A 17,081-nucleotide genomic window follows, 5' to 3' on the forward strand; every position below is an offset into this window, starting at 1 on the left:
ACGCGGCACGGAGTAGCTAGTTCGGATTAGGCTTCCTCGTGGAACGAGGTGTACAGCTAGTTCGGATTAGGAAGCCTAATCCGAACTAGCTACTCCATGCCGTGTGTAGCCGCGTGGCACGGGGTTCGAACTGCTGGCATTTAAAAATGGTGCCAGCCGGCTTCATGCAAATGAAGCCCGGGAAATTCAAATCCTGGGCTTCATTTGCAAGTGCGGATGACTACATTACCCCCGCTAGTTCGAACTAGCGGGGTAGTGTAGACATACCCTAGGTGATTAATATAGATGGAGAAATTTGAGCCTTACCTTTAAACATACTCATTCTGAAAACTCTGCTAAGTCGATAGTTAGATCTCTCAAATTTGGGGCTGAGTATTCTGATGGCCATTCTGCAGGCAGAAGCCCTGAAAGAGTAAGTGAATCGTACCATATTAGCATCTTCCCTGCAGTTTGGAGCAAAACAAGTTTTTCTTTTAGAGAAATAATGTATAGTGGGTGCCCTTACACGACTTGGAGATCTGGAGCTGCACTTCTGCTCAGAGTCCTCAGGGAAGTAAAAATGAAGCTTGCCACTTGCATGCTAGGTTCTCTTGACATAGCATTAGCTAAAGTCATCAAGATAGGAAGACCTGGTTTGGTTTGAAGCAGAACAAAGGCAGCAATCATTCGGACTTCGGGATCAATCTTGTGGTTTAGGAATATCTCCTGGGTAATGTCTTGCACCTGAAAATAGTAAATAAAATTTTAAGCTATTGTACATTTGAACATTTGCAATCAGGGGAGCCAACATCCTTGCCAGGCCCCTGCGCAAAGTGTAGAGGTGGTTCGGAGCTCCCAGAAGGGGCGGGGCTTCAAGCGGAAGGATGAGGGCTGTGCTATGGCACCCATAGGCAGCTCTCAGAACTGCCCTTATTACAGCAGCTGAGGTAGCCAAAACCCCAGGCTCATTTGAATCATCGGGCCCCGGGGCATCTGCCAGTAGGCCTGTGTGCAACTAACTATTTGTTTTTTTCCCACCCTTTACCACAATTGTAGTCCAAATCTTATGTTAGAAGCAAAACCCATGCTTTATTTTTTCCATTTAATTCATGAAAGTAATGTGGTAACAAAGTTCATAATTTTTAATTCAAAAGGGACCATTATGACCATCTAGTCTGACCTCAGAGGACCAAAGGATACTTTTCTCATGAAATCTAGAACTTCTGTTCTTTTAAAAAGCTAAAGTCTTAGCTTTGTCTAGCTTCAACTTCCAATGACTGGATCTCTCTATAGCATTGTCTGCTAGACTGAGCAGCTTTCTACTATCAGAAATCTCTCCCCCCACATCGATACTTACAGATTCTTCTCCAGCCACCTCAAGTTTACACATAAATTTAGCTGCACACTGTTATGTGTGACAAATATAGTTTGGTCTGTAAAATACTTAGCAACGTATACCCCCATGCTATGCAGCATAAGGGCTCAATCCAAAATATTTCAGTGGGCTTTGGATGAAGCGCTATCTGACTTGGGTGTTAATTCAATGTTGTGGATTAGCAGATGTTAAAATAAAGGTAGACTGCAAGGATGCAAATATTTCCAAACAGTACATGACTATTTCAAATTAAACAATGAAATGAAAGCCCACTTAGGTAGGACTGATTAGTGCAAATTTGACTGTGCAGTAAATCACAAACCCCAGTCACGGGCATTAAAATACTGCAGCATAGTTTTTCCAAGAAGTGCATAGTAAATGTAATGAAATAAATGCCTGTGCCACATGAAGAGTGTTGGGCTCAGGGGCAATTGTAGCCATACTACTGCTTTGAAACACCCTAGCAGGTTTTTACTTTCCTCTGAAGAAACCATGGCTCACCTCCCATATCCCTGCTTATACATCTTATGAAGCCTAAAAGCTGTTTTTCTTATTTTTTCTGCTAAAAACACACTCTGGAGTGGCTTATCTTGGAGCCAATATATAGGATTAAGACAACTTCTACAAAAAGTGGGTATAATAGAAGCCTAAATAAAATCCCAGTGTAATGCTGTGAATTAAGCTGATGTAAAAATTAATTAGTATCATCTCACTAATTTTCTGGTAAATAAAGAAAACAATATTCCTATCTGAGTGATTAAAAAAGGAACTTTGAAAATAAGTTAAACCTTAAAAGAATAAGGTTTCTGCTTTACAATAAGACTGTTTTCAGGTGAGGAGAGCATTAAACCCAGATTTGTGGAGTAAGAGATTATTTTGCTCATAATGTAATTCAAAGACAAAAGTCACATTCAATAAATGTTCCATTTATAGCTTAAACACACTCAAAAAGCCTATAAATTCATAATTAGGATTCAAATCTGCAATATCTATGAGATATCAATATCTATCTAAGATATGGTCCTGATTTATGATTAGTTGTGACACTTAGTCTATATTTAATATACATCTTTGGAAACTGCTGCTTCATGGGTTCTCCCTCACACCAATGTTGATGTTGCACTAAATGCACTTTGATCAGTAACTTATCTCTCAGTGTCTTTGGAAAATAAGATTTTAAAATGGAAAAAATGCTGACAGCCAACCACAGAATAATGAACGTATCCTTATACTAAGCTATTCTGTGTGTTCTGAAATACTGAATATAAATGTCAATAAGAATGTTACAAGGAATTGGAGGCTCTCGCTCATTAATATTGGATTAATTTAAAGAAAACCACCAGAAGTATGTATGAAATACCTCACATGTCTCACAATAAATTGAAAAAACATGTTGAGCTTATAGCATGTGCTCAAGAGGGATTCTTTGTTTCCTTACCCGTCGTGGGTCTCTCTTGGCCATGTTTCTCAGGGCCATCACTGCAGTAATTTGAACCCTGACTGAGAGATCAGAAGCACTAGGTGCATATCCTGGCATAAATTTCATCATGCGCTTTAGGGCAGCTGGATGTCCTAAATTCCCAAGAGTCTTCAGGGCCAGGACTATTTCATCTTCTTTGCCCTTGCTGGATGCTTCAGCTGCATAATCATATAGTGGCTGAAAAAATGAAAAAGGGGGTTTAAATTGCAATTTTGTTTTGTAGACATTCCCTGGGGATGCGGTTGTGCGGTTTTAGTTTGTTCAAATAACTTAATGAAAGTATGTTCAGGTACATTTAGTGCTCCTGGAAATTGCAGGAATTTTAGCTCTGAAGACTGAAGTTGTGAATTTGTTTTTGAAGCAAATATAGCCTAGACCCCCTAGCAATGCAGTTCCTCACCAATGGACCTTAAACATGATGGGTTAGAGGTATAAAGGCACAAATGGTAGGAAGGACCCAATTCTCATTGATTTTCAATGAGAGTCAGGAACCTGGCATTAGAGTATTTGGAAATCTTTTCTGACATGTTTAAGGACCTTCATTGATGCATAAAGACAGACCAGTCTTTGGACCCATTCTATCATTGGTCTTTTATATGAGATGGTTAATAAGGATTCCAGCCTCTGCCAGCTGGACTGGTAATTTTTTTAGCATGGACTTCTAGGGCAACCAGCAGACCATTTCATTCTGCTGCTTGTGAAACAAGCAAATTTTAACATTGTTTAGTCACTGGGCAGAATTTGTACTTGTGGTCTAAACAGCTGTCATTTTTAATGTGTGTTTAGAACTGACTTTTGCAAGGTAGATGACTCCTCTGACTGTATAAACAAAGGCCCCATGAAAAGAGTCAAAATATCATAGAATATCTTCAATACATAGAAGGTGCATTGACATAGCACCCTAAATTCAAAATAAGATATGCAATTTGTGCTATACAAATTGCATAGCTTATTTCGTGTCTTTGAAATAAGCTATTTCTACCCAGCACCAAATTTCAAAACAACATGCTATTTCGAACCATCCCTTAACCCTAGTGCAACGAGGTTTACAGGGATGGTGCAATAGTGCACCCATTATTTCTGAAAATATTTTGAAATAAAGGGCACATTTATAAGACTTGGGGTAGCTATTTTGGGATACCTTGGTATCCCGAAATATCTCCACTATGTAGACCTACCCAGAGTGGCCTAAAGAGCAACATTTTGCTTTTTAAGATACCGCATTTTGATCTATCAATCAAAAGATTGTACTAACAAGCAAATCCAAATTTAAAACATATCCTTTCTGTCTCTTCCTTTTGTCTCCCTTTCTCCCAATAATATTTGTCTTAAACATCCAGGGGACAGTGTAGCCTAGTGGAGGAAGACTGCTGCACTGAGTTTCAGGACAGCTGGGTTACACTCCTGCTCTATGCTTGGTTTGCTGGATGACCTTGTACAAGTCCCTTTAGCTCTCTGTTCTTCTGTTTGTTAAAGTGAAAAATGGGGAAAATGATACTTACCACTTTTGCAAAGCACTTTTAAGATCTATTGAGGAAAAGCCCTGTATAAGAGCCGGATAGTTTTGTTATTAGTGGGCAGTGTAGTCTATTTGTGTAAGTAGATGACTGGGAGTCAAGATTTCCAGGTTCTATTCTTAGCTCTACAACTGACTCACTGCATGACTTTAGGCAAGGAATTAATACTTGTACATCTTAATTTGTACATCTCTTAAATGGTTATATTTAAAAGTAGCATGCAAGTGTGTCATGAGACTTCAATATCAAACATTTCAAGATCCTCAGATAAAAGGTGTCATGAAATCATGAAGAATGAAATGGTTTGTCCTGCCAACCTTAATTATCTAAATCACAATTTTTCCATTAAAAAATAAAAGAAGTTCGGGTTTTGTACCTGGAGAGCTGACTCAGGGCAGGAGTCTGAAAGGGAGCAGTACTTGTGAAGCAATGATCCAAAGGTTAGATAGGTGATTTTGTGCAGTAAAGTACCTGAGCGTGGATGAATCTTTTTCAGGATGAGCTAGAGAGAAAACAATTGGGCATTATCACATAGCAAGAAATAATGTACTTTTTATTTTGCATATATGCATATTTTATATAAACCTGCAGGCAGGAAAAGGAAAATTCAACTGATATTTCCTGAAAGTCTGGCTGCTTAGTTGATATAGCTGTTACTGTATTTCACATAGTGACTACATGCTCTCTCTGAGGCTATGTCTACACTACACGTCTTTTTCATAAAAAGGTGTGCAAAATGCATTCCGCAATTTGAGTACCTTTTCCTGATTGTTTTTTTGGAAGAGGCTTTTCTAAAATGTGGCCCATCTACACAGGGCCAAATTTCAGAAAAACCTCTGCTTTTGGAAGAGCCTTCTTCCTCATGAAACAAGGTTTACAGGGCCTCCAAAAGAGCGCATCTGCTCTTCTGCAAAAAAGTGTCGAAAGAGCAGATGCGTTCCCTGGTACCAGTGGTATCCCGAAAAAACTCCGTGGTGTAGACATAGCCTGATTTTGATTTGGGTATTAAGTTCTTGTAATCCAAAGGGTGAGTTGAACTGTATTCATAAAATGGAGTGTTCTTTGTCATTTTATAATTGCGTGCTTTATAGGAAGAAAAAATGAAGACGGGAATGTTTAGCATGAAAGCATATGTTACCATCAGACTTGAATCCATCACTTTCTGTGCTACATGTGAACATACTAATAATTGGCCTGTGCTGGTCTGGACATACATAGAGGGCCAAGTTTTGCTCTTAGAGGCATGGCTCTCACTGAAACTAAAAGGAAATGAATAAATGCCTCTGAGAGCAGAATCTGACCCACAGAATATGTACAAAATTGTATAATAAGCCTGATTCTATTCTCTCTCACATACCAAGTTCCACACTGGCATAATTCCCTTGCCTCCATCAGAATTACTCTGATTTATAACAGTCCTGAGTAGGACAATCAGACCCAATATATTCTGATAAAGCAAAACATGTAGATCTTTTTGTTTAGTTGTCATAGTGTCCCTCAGTTACAGAGCCATTCTTGATCTGACTATAAAGTTAATTTGGATGAAAGAATTCCAGAAATCAAATTTGAAGCATTAAAACTACATCACTTAAGAATATTCCACTGTTTCATTCTGGCTTCATTTATGTCCCTTTGCTTCCTTCTGCATTTCTGACACAGTCAGGAAATAAACTCTTTTCAACCTCACTAGCAGATATAAAAGCTTTGTATTTTCAAAGCCTTTGCAATCTCGCCAAAGGAGTAAATACAAAGGATGCTAGAATTGGTGACGAAAGATTAGAGAGTGTGGAAAGCATCTTACCACAGCTTCATCTATCACTTCACGGGTTGGTGTACTTAGATGCAGGCCTATAAGCACTGCTTGAGCTGATTCCATGTCACTGAGCTCTTGCCTTTCAATTTTGTGCCTTAAGAACCTGATTGCCTCATGTTTGGAAACGGCAGGCATTATATCCAAAATCAAGCGCCTGCAATAGGAAAGAGTGATTATCCCCCAGATCTGCATCTGAACACATTCATTTCAGATATTCAATCATAGTTGAAAGAATTAAAGTTACTATTACCTGTATGCAGGCCGGCTAGAAAACTGTTTCCAAACTGACTCATAGATAACTTCTCCTGCAGCCCGGAAAAGCTGTACAAGCAGCAAGAATTTTGCTGGAGCATCCCCGGGAACCCGCTCGTGTGTGTGCTCTACCAGATAGCGCAGGTTTTCCACTATCTGCAAGATAATTAAAATGCACAGCAAGATCACATATATTCCCTTTCCTGTATGTGTTGGCACCCAATTACAGCAAAATATTTACTTCCGGCAGTTGATTTTACCTGACTCTCCAAGTTTTTGGTTTTGAATAACTGCATCGCAATTGGAAGCAATTCACTGCCAAAATGGAACCGAAGTGATCCACGTTTCTGGAAATCTACTGATGGGATTTCTGGGGCATGTTTCTGCATATTAGTCAGGATCAGCTTCTGGCTGCAGTGGGAAAACCCAGTTAAAGAACATAACAAGAAGCAGCATGACAAATAAAGAAATATTCTGCTCCTCATATAATTATGTATTTTTTACAAAAGTGTTTTGTTATCGAGTTGCAACTTTATTCACAAACATATTCACCGGAAACCAGAAAGAGGGTCTGATCCTGAGAGAACCTCAACTTCCAATAATCAGCTCTTCTCAGGATCAGATCTAGTCTTTAGTCCCCTTTCAGATGAAAGAATAAGTTTTTTTAATCCCTGTAGGATTAAAGAAATACCTGGGGAAGGGAAACTGGGGCAGGATGTGTATGGGTGAGAAGGTGGGTGATTGATAAATAAGATTACAAGAAAAGTGTGTCTTGAAGTTCAAGTAAAAATAACTGACTTGAACCTTCATCCAAAATCATCACTGAATTTTGAGTCTTTCTAGAGGCTCCTGAGAGTTTTTACATACCTCTGCACTTTCTGATTTCAAATGGAAATGAAAAAAGTGAGATACTACAAAAAAATGTTACCGTCTTTTCTTGAATTATTACTGACCCACTGTAAGCAGAATGTCCTAGGGATTTCATAAGATGAAATATTCTCATGAGGTTTCTAGCCTGATTTCTCAAGTAAAGAGATTCAGATTCTTTGGAAAAACATCCAAACGTCTGGAAGCTTTTCAAACTGAGCCAAACCATCAACCGACATCATCAAGAAAATTTAATGAAAGGGTGTATTTGTAAACATTTCTTATCCTTGCCATATTTGTGGCTACAGTGATTTATCCTATCTGCCAATTGCATTTAAATATACTATTCAGGGCAATAAAATACTTTTAGGCATTTGTATTGAACATCTGTGAATATTTCAGTAAAAATAAGATTGCACTTAATAAACTCTAAAATTGACATCTCTATGTTGGAATCTTTTGAAATATTCCATGAACTGTAAGAATTTCATAACATCTTTGCAAAATATTATTGAAATACTCTACTGACAATCCAATAGGTGCTGAATACAGGGGTTTACACAATCATTTGAGATTTTTCCTCTTCAGAAAAATTATACCATATTACTCAAAGGGAACTGGGTTCAGGAAGTATAATGTCAAATACACTCAGAGATATCTCGCCCTTCCAGGACACGCAAAATGTATTATATACCTTCAGCTCTGATGTATCAGGAAGAGACATATGTGCAGAAAAGAGAGGGGAAAATATTGTATTCAGCTATATAGGAAAATTAATATTAAAACTTGGTCTACACTTAATCTTATATCAACATATAAGGTTTAGAAGATAAAATAAAAAAAGAACAAGTTAAAAATCACCTAGAAAAGTTAGATGCCTGCAAGTCACCAGGGCCTGATGAAATGCATCCTAGAATACTCAAGGATCTGATAGAGGAGGTATCTGAGCCTCTAGCTATCATCTTTGGAAAATCATGGAAGACAGGAGAGATTCCAGAAGACTGGAAAAGGGCAACTATATTGCCCATTTATAAAAAGGGAAATAAGAACAACCCAGGAAACTACAGACCAGTTAGTTTATACTCTGTGCCAGAGAAGATAATGGAGCAATTAACTAAGGAAATCATCTGTAAACACTAGGGGTATGTCTACACTACTCTCCTAATTCGAACTACGAGGGTAATGTAGGCATACCGCACTTGCAAATGAAACCCGGGATTTGAATTTCCTGGGCTTCATTTGCATAAGCCGGGCGCCGCCATTTTTAAATCCCTGCTTGTTCGAACCCTGTGCCGCGCAGCTACACGCGGCACGGACTAGGTAGTTCGAACTAGGCTTCCTGTCCAAACTACCGTTACTCCTCGTGGAATGAGAACATGACCTGTTAAGGAAGGCTGAAAGAATTGGGTTTGTTTAGTTTAGAAAAGAAAAGACTGAGGGGGGGACATGATAGCCGTTTTCAGGTATCTAAAAGGGTGTCATAGGGTATGTCTACACTACCCCGCTAGTTCGAACTAGCGGGGGTAATGTAGTCACCAGCAGTTGCAAATGAAGCCCGGGATTTGAATTTCCCGGGCTTCATTTGCATGAAGCCGGCCGGTGCCATTTTTAAATGCCGGCTAGTTGGAACCCTGTGCCGTGCGGCTACACGTGGCACGGAGTAGCTAGTTCGGATTAGGCTTCTAACTAATCGAGGAGTACAGCAATTTTTGAATTAGGAAGCCTAATCCAAACTAGCTACTCCGTGCCGCGTGTAGCCGCGCGGCACGCGGTTCGAACTAGCAGGCATTTAAAAATGGCGCTGGCCAGCTTCATGCAAATGAAGCCCGGGAAATTCAAATCCTGGGCTTCATTTGCAACTGCGGATGACTACATTACCCCCGCTAGTTCGAACTAGCGGGGTAGTGTAGACATACCCATAAAGAGGAGGGAGAAAACTTGTTCATCTTGGCCTCTGAGGATAGAACGAGAAGCAATGGGTTTAAACTGCAGCAAGGGAGGTTTAGGGTGGACATTAGGAAAAAGTTCCTAACTGTCAGGGTAGTTAAACACTGGAATAAATTGCCCAGGGAGGTTGTGGAATTCCCATCTCTGGAGATATTTAAGAGTAGGTTAGATAAATGTGTATCAGGGATGGTCTAGACAGTATTTGGTCCTGCCATGGGGGCAGGGGACTGGACTTGATGACCTCTCAAGGTCCCTTCCAGTCCTAGTATTCTATGATTCTATAATTCATAGCTATGTCAGCTGGGAATGTGAAAAGAGAAATAAATCTAGTGATATGCCAACAAATCACCCTCATGCAAACGCACTCTTCTTTGTCTTTAGCTAATGCTGTTTCAGGAGATGATACTGTGAGAACAGTATCGAAAGAACACCTCTGTCTGTTGGCAGACACTGAATCTGCATTGGGGACTAGGTTGGAATATGCTTTGTAATGTTGCCATAGCCTAAGGATTGGGTTAAATGGTAAAACTTCCCAAAGTTCAATGGGAGCAGTGAACAATTAATGGAGCAATGCTAGTTGATATAAGCTAGGATCTGGCTTGAGATGAAATAAATGCAAAGTAATAAAAAAACCCTCTTTTTCCTATTCTGTAATATGACGTCTCTGTATATAATGCTCATCACTAGAGCTGACAACAAAATAGTTTCTGTGGAAAATTTTTTGAAATTGAAAAAAATATTCATAAAAAAACTGACCCTTTTTTGGATTTCAGCTGAAAACTGGAAAGTTTAAATTAAATTTTCAGCCAAATATTTTCATGTTTGGGCCAAAATGTTTTTGACATAAATTCAAAATTTTCCATAAAGAGTAAACACTTTTCATGTAACATTTCATTGGCTAAAACCACAGTTACTTATCAAAAGCAGTTATGATGGAAAATTTTCAATCTGCCATATACATAACTGCATTGGCAACACATCAAATTTCAAACTACTATCCTGTTTTCCTGTGAACTATCCACATGGGTCTTTTTCAGTGACGGTTTTCCAGAGATCTTCCTTTCAGTGAGCCACTCTATGGCAGAGTATTTTATTACAAATACATTAGTTTGCATTTTTTTTTCAGATCAAATCACATTTTTCTTGGCTTTTGAGACATAAACCAAATAACCAAGAGAAATAAACTCATCAAACACTGCCAACTTGGGCTAGAAAAATGTGGGTAGTAAAGCACATGTTTCAGATTTATGACCAACAGTGAAGGATTTTTTTTTATTATTATCTGGTTGAAGTTTCATATAATGAAATATTTCCAATCAACATTTGGCAGGTGCAAAGTTCTCATTTCAGTTACAAAATCTGACTTGATTACTTAGATGCTGAATTAGTAAAGAGATATGTATTTTTGGATCATGAAGATGTACAGTACCTTGCTTCAGCTATAACATCCCCTCCAGTGACCTCATGGAATGGTGTGAACTGATGGATTTCTTGGACTTCGATTTGTTGAATTAAAGCATCCTCTCGGGTCGATTTGATTTTGTAATAATAAGTAGTGGTTGCCCGGGAATACTTATTTTTCTTCAGAATGAAAGATATTTAATTTAAAATCAGTGGATTCATAGATATTAGGCTCAGAAAACACCACGTATTGCATCCAATGTGACCCACTTGTTTGCAGGGCTACTCTCTATAATATTCCCATGATTGTCTTATGTGAACTCTACTTGCATATTTATATAATGGAGTTCAAGTCCATTGCTCATACTGCTAAGAATTTTAAGCATCAACTTTTCTTAATTTTAAGTAACGGAACATTATTTTGAGAGGGTAGAATATTATTCTGACTAAAGACAGCATAAGATACTGCACCCCTATTCTGAGGATATTATGTGATACAGAGGCTTTGCATTGGCCAGAACACAAGAATATCAAGCAGAGAGCAAATAGTGATAATTAGATATAACAATCCTAATTTGCCTTCCGAGCAAAGTAATATAAGTGCGGAACCAATACAGTTAAATGGTCCCCAAACCAGTGCAAGTGAGAGAAGAATCAGCCCCACAAGATGTTTAAACATAGATCCATCTTACTTACTTCTCTGCAGGCAGGGCATTGGCAAGTATATGCAGTACCAGTAACCATCTGAACTCTCTCATCACAACTGTTTAGGTCCTTGGATTTTGTCACATACATTTGATTTGCTTTCTTGTTTTCTTGAATCACATAGGTTGTATTGCAGACACCATCAATCCCAGCCTGCCAAAAATTAGAACTCATTAGAATTGCTAGATGCCTAACATGGAGCTCTACTATGCTCTTACTATATGTTTAAAAAATTTTATATGTGATAAAGGGGCCAAAACAGAGGTTCCACTGAAAGCACTGAAAATTCCCATTGACTTCCGTGGGATAAAAATTTGGCCAGTGATAGGATTGTATTAATTTCCAATTAGGAACTATAGAATATGAGATATATTTTGGAAAAATTAATAAATGTGTTGAAATAATTTGATCAGTCAGAATTAAAGTTCAAAAGCAAGAGGTTTTAGAGCTGTGGCTGATACTTTGCCCTTATAAATCCCATTATACCTAATCTCCAGCTCATACATTCTGCTATTAGAGGCTTCAGAATAATGGATAATCTGACACACAATGTGAGCAGCAATAATTATACATTAGATTAAGAATAGTGGAGATTTAATTGTGGATTTTCTTGCATTTGAAGGTTTAACTCAGATGTTTAATACTACTATAAGATTGTGTATGTATAAAGCACATTGATTTTCTTCAGTCTGTCAACAGGACTTGTACTAATTTTGTATGAAAGGAGATAACTGAATGCATTTTTTTGGGGCGGGGAGTAGATTTCCTGACTTTTTATTGTCAATGGTAGTGTACAGTTGCTCCAGGGACAATCCCTGGAGCAAATGAATCCTACCATTAACATAAAAAAAACCAAGCAATCAACCATTTCTCCTATAGTAGCATAGGACCTAATCTTGCAGTCTTCAATTAAAACTCCCATTAATTAAGTGATCTGTTGCAAGTCATTCTAATTCTGCATAGCATAGATACCCCCAAGCTCTTATTTAACTCACTGGGAGAACATCTAGACTACAGGCCTTTGTCAACAAAGAGTCTAGATTACAGCCAGTTCTGTTGACAAAGCAAGCTGCTTTTTCAACAGAGAGTCTAGACGCTCTCTTTTGAAAAAGCACAGTGTGGATGCAATAGTGCCTTTTGTCAACAGAACTGTCGACAAAAGGCGTTATTCCTCGTAGTATGAAGTTTAATGCCGTCAACAAAACTTCCGCGTTTTGTCGACTTACTGTCGACAGAACTCGGCGGTAGTATAGATGCAGGTATAGTTTTCTCGACAAAAGTCCACTTTTGTCGACAAAATCCTGTAGTCTAGACACACCCTAGGAGCTTAGGAGGCTCCTAAGATACAGTATCACACTCTATGTATGTCTACACTGCAGAGTTTTTCTGGAACAACGGCTGTTTTTCTGGAAAAACTATACTAACGCCCACACTGGAATTCCAACAGTGGTAAATCTCTTTCTATGAGGAATGAAGCCTTCTTCCGAAAGAGCTCTTTTGGGAAAAGGCCTGTGTGGACAGGGAAGAGTGGGTTTCTTTCGAAAGAAGAGGCCTCTAGGAAAAAGCACAGGTGCCCTGTTGCCACTCCATCCATAGTAATCGCAAATTAAATGAGAGATAGCATCCAGTCATTGCTGTCAACAGTCATTGTGGGTGCTATCTTTCGAAAAAGCAGATCACTTTTTCAATGTGCTTTTGCTGTGTGGACGCTCTCTTTTGAAAGAAGTTTTTCCAAAAGATCTCTTCCAGAAAAGCTTCTTCTGAAAGAATCCTGCAGTTTAGACATCGCCTCTGAAGCTCAAATTCACCTTTGTATTGGGACCTGTCATGCCTATCTTCCTTTGTAAAGTACTTTGAGTGTTCCTTTATAAAGATGCTAATTTTTTTAATCAGTGAATGACTGAGTAAAACGAAAACTTGGAGAAGATTTCAGTAGCTAAACTGGCATAGACGTCATGCATAGAGTGGCAACAGAACTACCACATGTAACCAATTCATTTAGAAGTAATAAAGATGTGAAACTGGGCATTGCAAAATAATGCATATGTTACAGCTGCAATGTCTCAATATGATGCTGCAAGGGGAACAAAAATTGTGAAAAATAAGAGATCTGGAAGCTCAGTTCTTGACCTTACTCTGATCATATCAAGTATTTCAGTTTTCTTAAATTAAAGCGGTTTGGCCTACATTTGAAATAAAAATAATTTGGAAGAACAATAATATCAATAAAAGGAAAACCATGTAAATATATTTATGCAAAACAAAGTAAACTGCAATCTGTGTGCTGAATTTTAATGTGGGTGATTTTAAAAAGTATGAAAACTCATAAAACAGTGGAAATTCCAACAGAACATCAAGTACAGCTGTCAATGTTATTATAATAATACAACAGCATATGTACTATATTCCTTTTCAAATAGAAGCTAAAGGAGATTAAAGTATACATGATATCAAATTGCTATTATTTCTAGCTGAAATGTTAATAATAATGCTAAGGATTTAAGGCTATTTAAATGTATTGTTCACATTTTGATAGGCTAACATTATAGCTTTCTGAGTGGTTTCCTTTTGCTTGAGACAAAAATCATGTTTACTTGGTTTCTCATGTTGTTAATGCACTCCTGAAAACATTTATTAATTAGATTAAACAGCTATATATTTCTCATGACCATTAAGGCATAGATCTATCAGTGATGGTACAGAATAAATGAACAACTTCCCTCTGAGTTTAGATGTTGTTCACTAGGAAATATACCCTTAACACTGAATTCAGATAAATATGTTAGAAGAACAAGAAGTGTATGCTTATTCAAACTAGACCACAAACATAACTATCAAAACAAAGTGCTCACCTCCTGCAAGTTATATATGTTCTGTGACTTCTTCATGGTGAGTTCCAGCACATTGATAACTCCTCGATAGAAGTTAAGACCATCATCTGAGAGATTATCTGGAGCCATAAGATTTCCAACACGGCCACCACTGTATTCAAATTGGACGGGGCTTCTGAGTTGTGCTGAAAGAGCCTGGCTCATTTTTGGTGACCGTGTGAATGTTGCCATAGGCCAGATACCATTGTATTCTGCTGCTTCGAGTGAATGAATCTGCAAGAGAAGGGGAAATAGATTTTTCTTTTCTTCCTAGGATTTTAGGAAACAACTCTCAAGATAAAGCCATGATAGGGACTTGTGGATGTAAAAACTGGCTGAATGGGATGTTACCACACATCCCATACTTTGCCTAGATTCACAGATTATCTGTCTGGTCAAAAGGTTGGCCCGTGTACAAAAATGAGCTAGAGAAGAGCCACACGAAGCCATATTCTACTCCCAGAACTGTTGAAGACCTGCTATAATATGTGGGGAAAATAGGGTTCAATGAAGCAGCATTTAACCTAGTTGCCCTTGCTATGATCCCCCTAGCTGAAGTTACCAAGTACAGCCAAGGACCAAGAGCTAATAGCGACAAGGCTGCTGAGCTATTTTTAGAGTCTCAGTTAGTATGGGCTGGAGAGCAGAGTGGAGGAATTGTCCCTCCCGATAAATTTTTCGGGGTCAGAAGCATAGATAGCTGCAGATCTATCTTCTCTACTTCATATTCTAGCCCAGCTACAGTGCAAAACTCCTCCTCCACCTTCCAACATGCAGCCCTTTCAGTGTGCTTCTGCTGTTTTGTCTCTAGGACCATTTCAGTAGTTAGGCTCTCAACAGAGACTGCCAACATGGGCGAGAGTTAAGCTGGTGGTTTTGTGATGAAGATACGTGCTGAATGGGAATGAGTCTGAGACCATTAATTTTGATTGGAAGTGGATATGAACCAGTGGCCAGAAGTGAAAGGTACATTTCCTGTGCCATTCATGCCTTCAAAACCATGTGCTTTAAATTTAACAGCATAAAAATTAACTTCCCCTATAGCTGAAATGTCATGTCATGTTACAACTAAAGAGAGAAATTTCTTTATTAGCTTTCATTATATCCTATAGAAATATACATCAGCAGATAGCCACTTCAGTTGGAAAGTTCATGCACTTTTCAGGCACTGATTAGGACACAATCCCAAATTTTTCCTATATATAATTTAAATTTGCCAAGTGAAATCTTTAAAAAGTTGTTTTCTTCCATGCACACACAAGACTAAATGCAATCAATCCAGATCAATAAAGTGGTATGTTTCCATACATTCATTGGACACACACATACAGTAAAGGCCAAAATCATTTTCATATAATCAGAAGTTGTTAGTAATTACTCAGAAATTTTAATGTCAGCATGAAATGAGGGAATACAATATCAGTGTAGCACAACATGTCATTCCCCCACTGAAGTGAAAGAAACAGCCGGGAAAAAAAATACTTCTGCCAAATATTGAATGACATCCAGCTGCTATAATATGTTTATTTCTGTTTGTTTGCTAGTTGCAAAATCAGTTGATTAAATAATCTTAGGTTGTACAGTTTGGGAACAATTGAATTCATCCAATAATAAATTATTATGTATTTGAAATTACATTCTGTTGTCTCCCTGACCACAAAGCAGAAGAAATCCTTCAAGCCCAAGGTTGGCTTGAGCTGAGAATTACCTGGCAAAGTGCAAATAGAACATAGGGAACCGCATAAAAAAATAACAGCATCAGTTACATTCTGCCTGAGTAAGTAAAACATATGATGAAACTTAATTATTTTCCCAAAGTTTGAAAAAAAAAGTCATATAGGAAGATAATTTCAGCTTTCATATTGGATACATTTTCTTACCCTAATAAGACAAAGTTTTGGCTGAATACGAGTAATTTCCACTTTGCATTTTATTTTCATTCCAGCTCTTGCAAGTCCTCTGTCTGGAAGTCCACTGAAAAAATCAGTTTCATAATCATATGTATAAACTGTGTTTGGTTTGTAATCAGGTTCTGTAAAGAAATAATACCCAGTAAACATTATAGAGAATGTAATATATTTTGTTCCAAATAGCAAAGATCAATTTGTTCATTTTGATATTACTTCTGAAGCACATTAGCTGCTGTAAAACATAATGAAACATTCATATACCTTTCAAATTATATTTCAGTTGCACTAATTAGGATAATATCATTTGACAAAAAAAAAAATACTTACGGTTAAGATGCTGACTCCCTGAAAGAGAAAAAATATTGAAATTAAGACAAAATTTTTACCTCAGTCTGTGCAGTACAAACAGCCTAATGATTTCCAGTTAATTCTGTTGATTTTTAAACACAGTTGTTTTATTATAAGATCAGAATATATCCAAACTATTCTGCTCTAAATCATGGAAAATTTGCTTTCAGGTATTCTTGTCCACTTATGCACCTCTGAAGTTTATATTTCTAAATGAACAACAATTAGTATCTTAAACCTTATTCAAAAAAGTCTCTGCTATCTAAATAGACAAGGTACTTACTTACCCACAAGGGTTAGAGTCAGGGATAGAATTAAGACCTTCATTATGAAGGATAAGGTAAAGGTGAATGTTCAGGGATCTCTTTTATACAGGCACAGTGTACCACATGATTATTTTGGAACTTCACTTTGATGAATAAGCATATTTCAGAATCAGTATTGATCAATCAAAAAACAAACATGTCTTGGAGTAGGAATGCTGTTAATGCAAATCTATTGGATAATTTGGACCAACTGTATCTTTTATTTTGAAATATGGAATCTATTTCTGATATTTCTTGTTTTTCACCCTGTTTTCCATTTCTCCACGCACATTTATACAATAATCCCAAAAC

The 17,081-nt window shown here is 37.7% G+C and overlaps 1 protein-coding gene across 1 annotated transcript in view; it reads right to left on the reverse strand.

Moving 5' to 3' along the window:
- LOC102459916 (vitellogenin-1-like) overlaps window positions 1-16,863 on the reverse strand; it is a 49,998-nt gene extending 33,135 nt beyond the window's left edge. Inside the window, exons 1-13 of the mRNA XM_075936328.1 lie at window positions 16,752-16,863; window positions 16,444-16,461; window positions 16,087-16,238; window positions 14,189-14,440; window positions 11,328-11,489; window positions 10,660-10,811; window positions 6,677-6,827; window positions 6,415-6,572; window positions 6,153-6,318; window positions 4,728-4,853; window positions 2,793-3,011; window positions 506-723; window positions 307-404 (exon numbers count right to left, since the gene is read on the reverse strand). Of these exons, the coding sequence (XP_075792443.1) occupies window positions 307-404; window positions 506-723; window positions 2,793-3,011; window positions 4,728-4,853; window positions 6,153-6,318; window positions 6,415-6,572; window positions 6,677-6,827; window positions 10,660-10,811; window positions 11,328-11,489; window positions 14,189-14,440; window positions 16,087-16,238; window positions 16,444-16,461; window positions 16,752-16,791 (1,912 nt within the window). The 5' untranslated portion in view covers window positions 16,792-16,863. The remainder of the gene's footprint in view (window positions 1-306; window positions 405-505; window positions 724-2,792; window positions 3,012-4,727; window positions 4,854-6,152; window positions 6,319-6,414; window positions 6,573-6,676; window positions 6,828-10,659; window positions 10,812-11,327; window positions 11,490-14,188; window positions 14,441-16,086; window positions 16,239-16,443; window positions 16,462-16,751) is intronic.
- Window positions 16,864-17,081: the final 218 nt, after the last annotated feature.

The sequence above is a fragment of the Pelodiscus sinensis genome, chromosome 9, assembly GCF_049634645.1.
Source record: "Pelodiscus sinensis isolate JC-2024 chromosome 9, ASM4963464v1, whole genome shotgun sequence".
Lineage (NCBI taxonomy): Eukaryota > Metazoa > Chordata > Testudines > Trionychidae > Pelodiscus > Pelodiscus sinensis.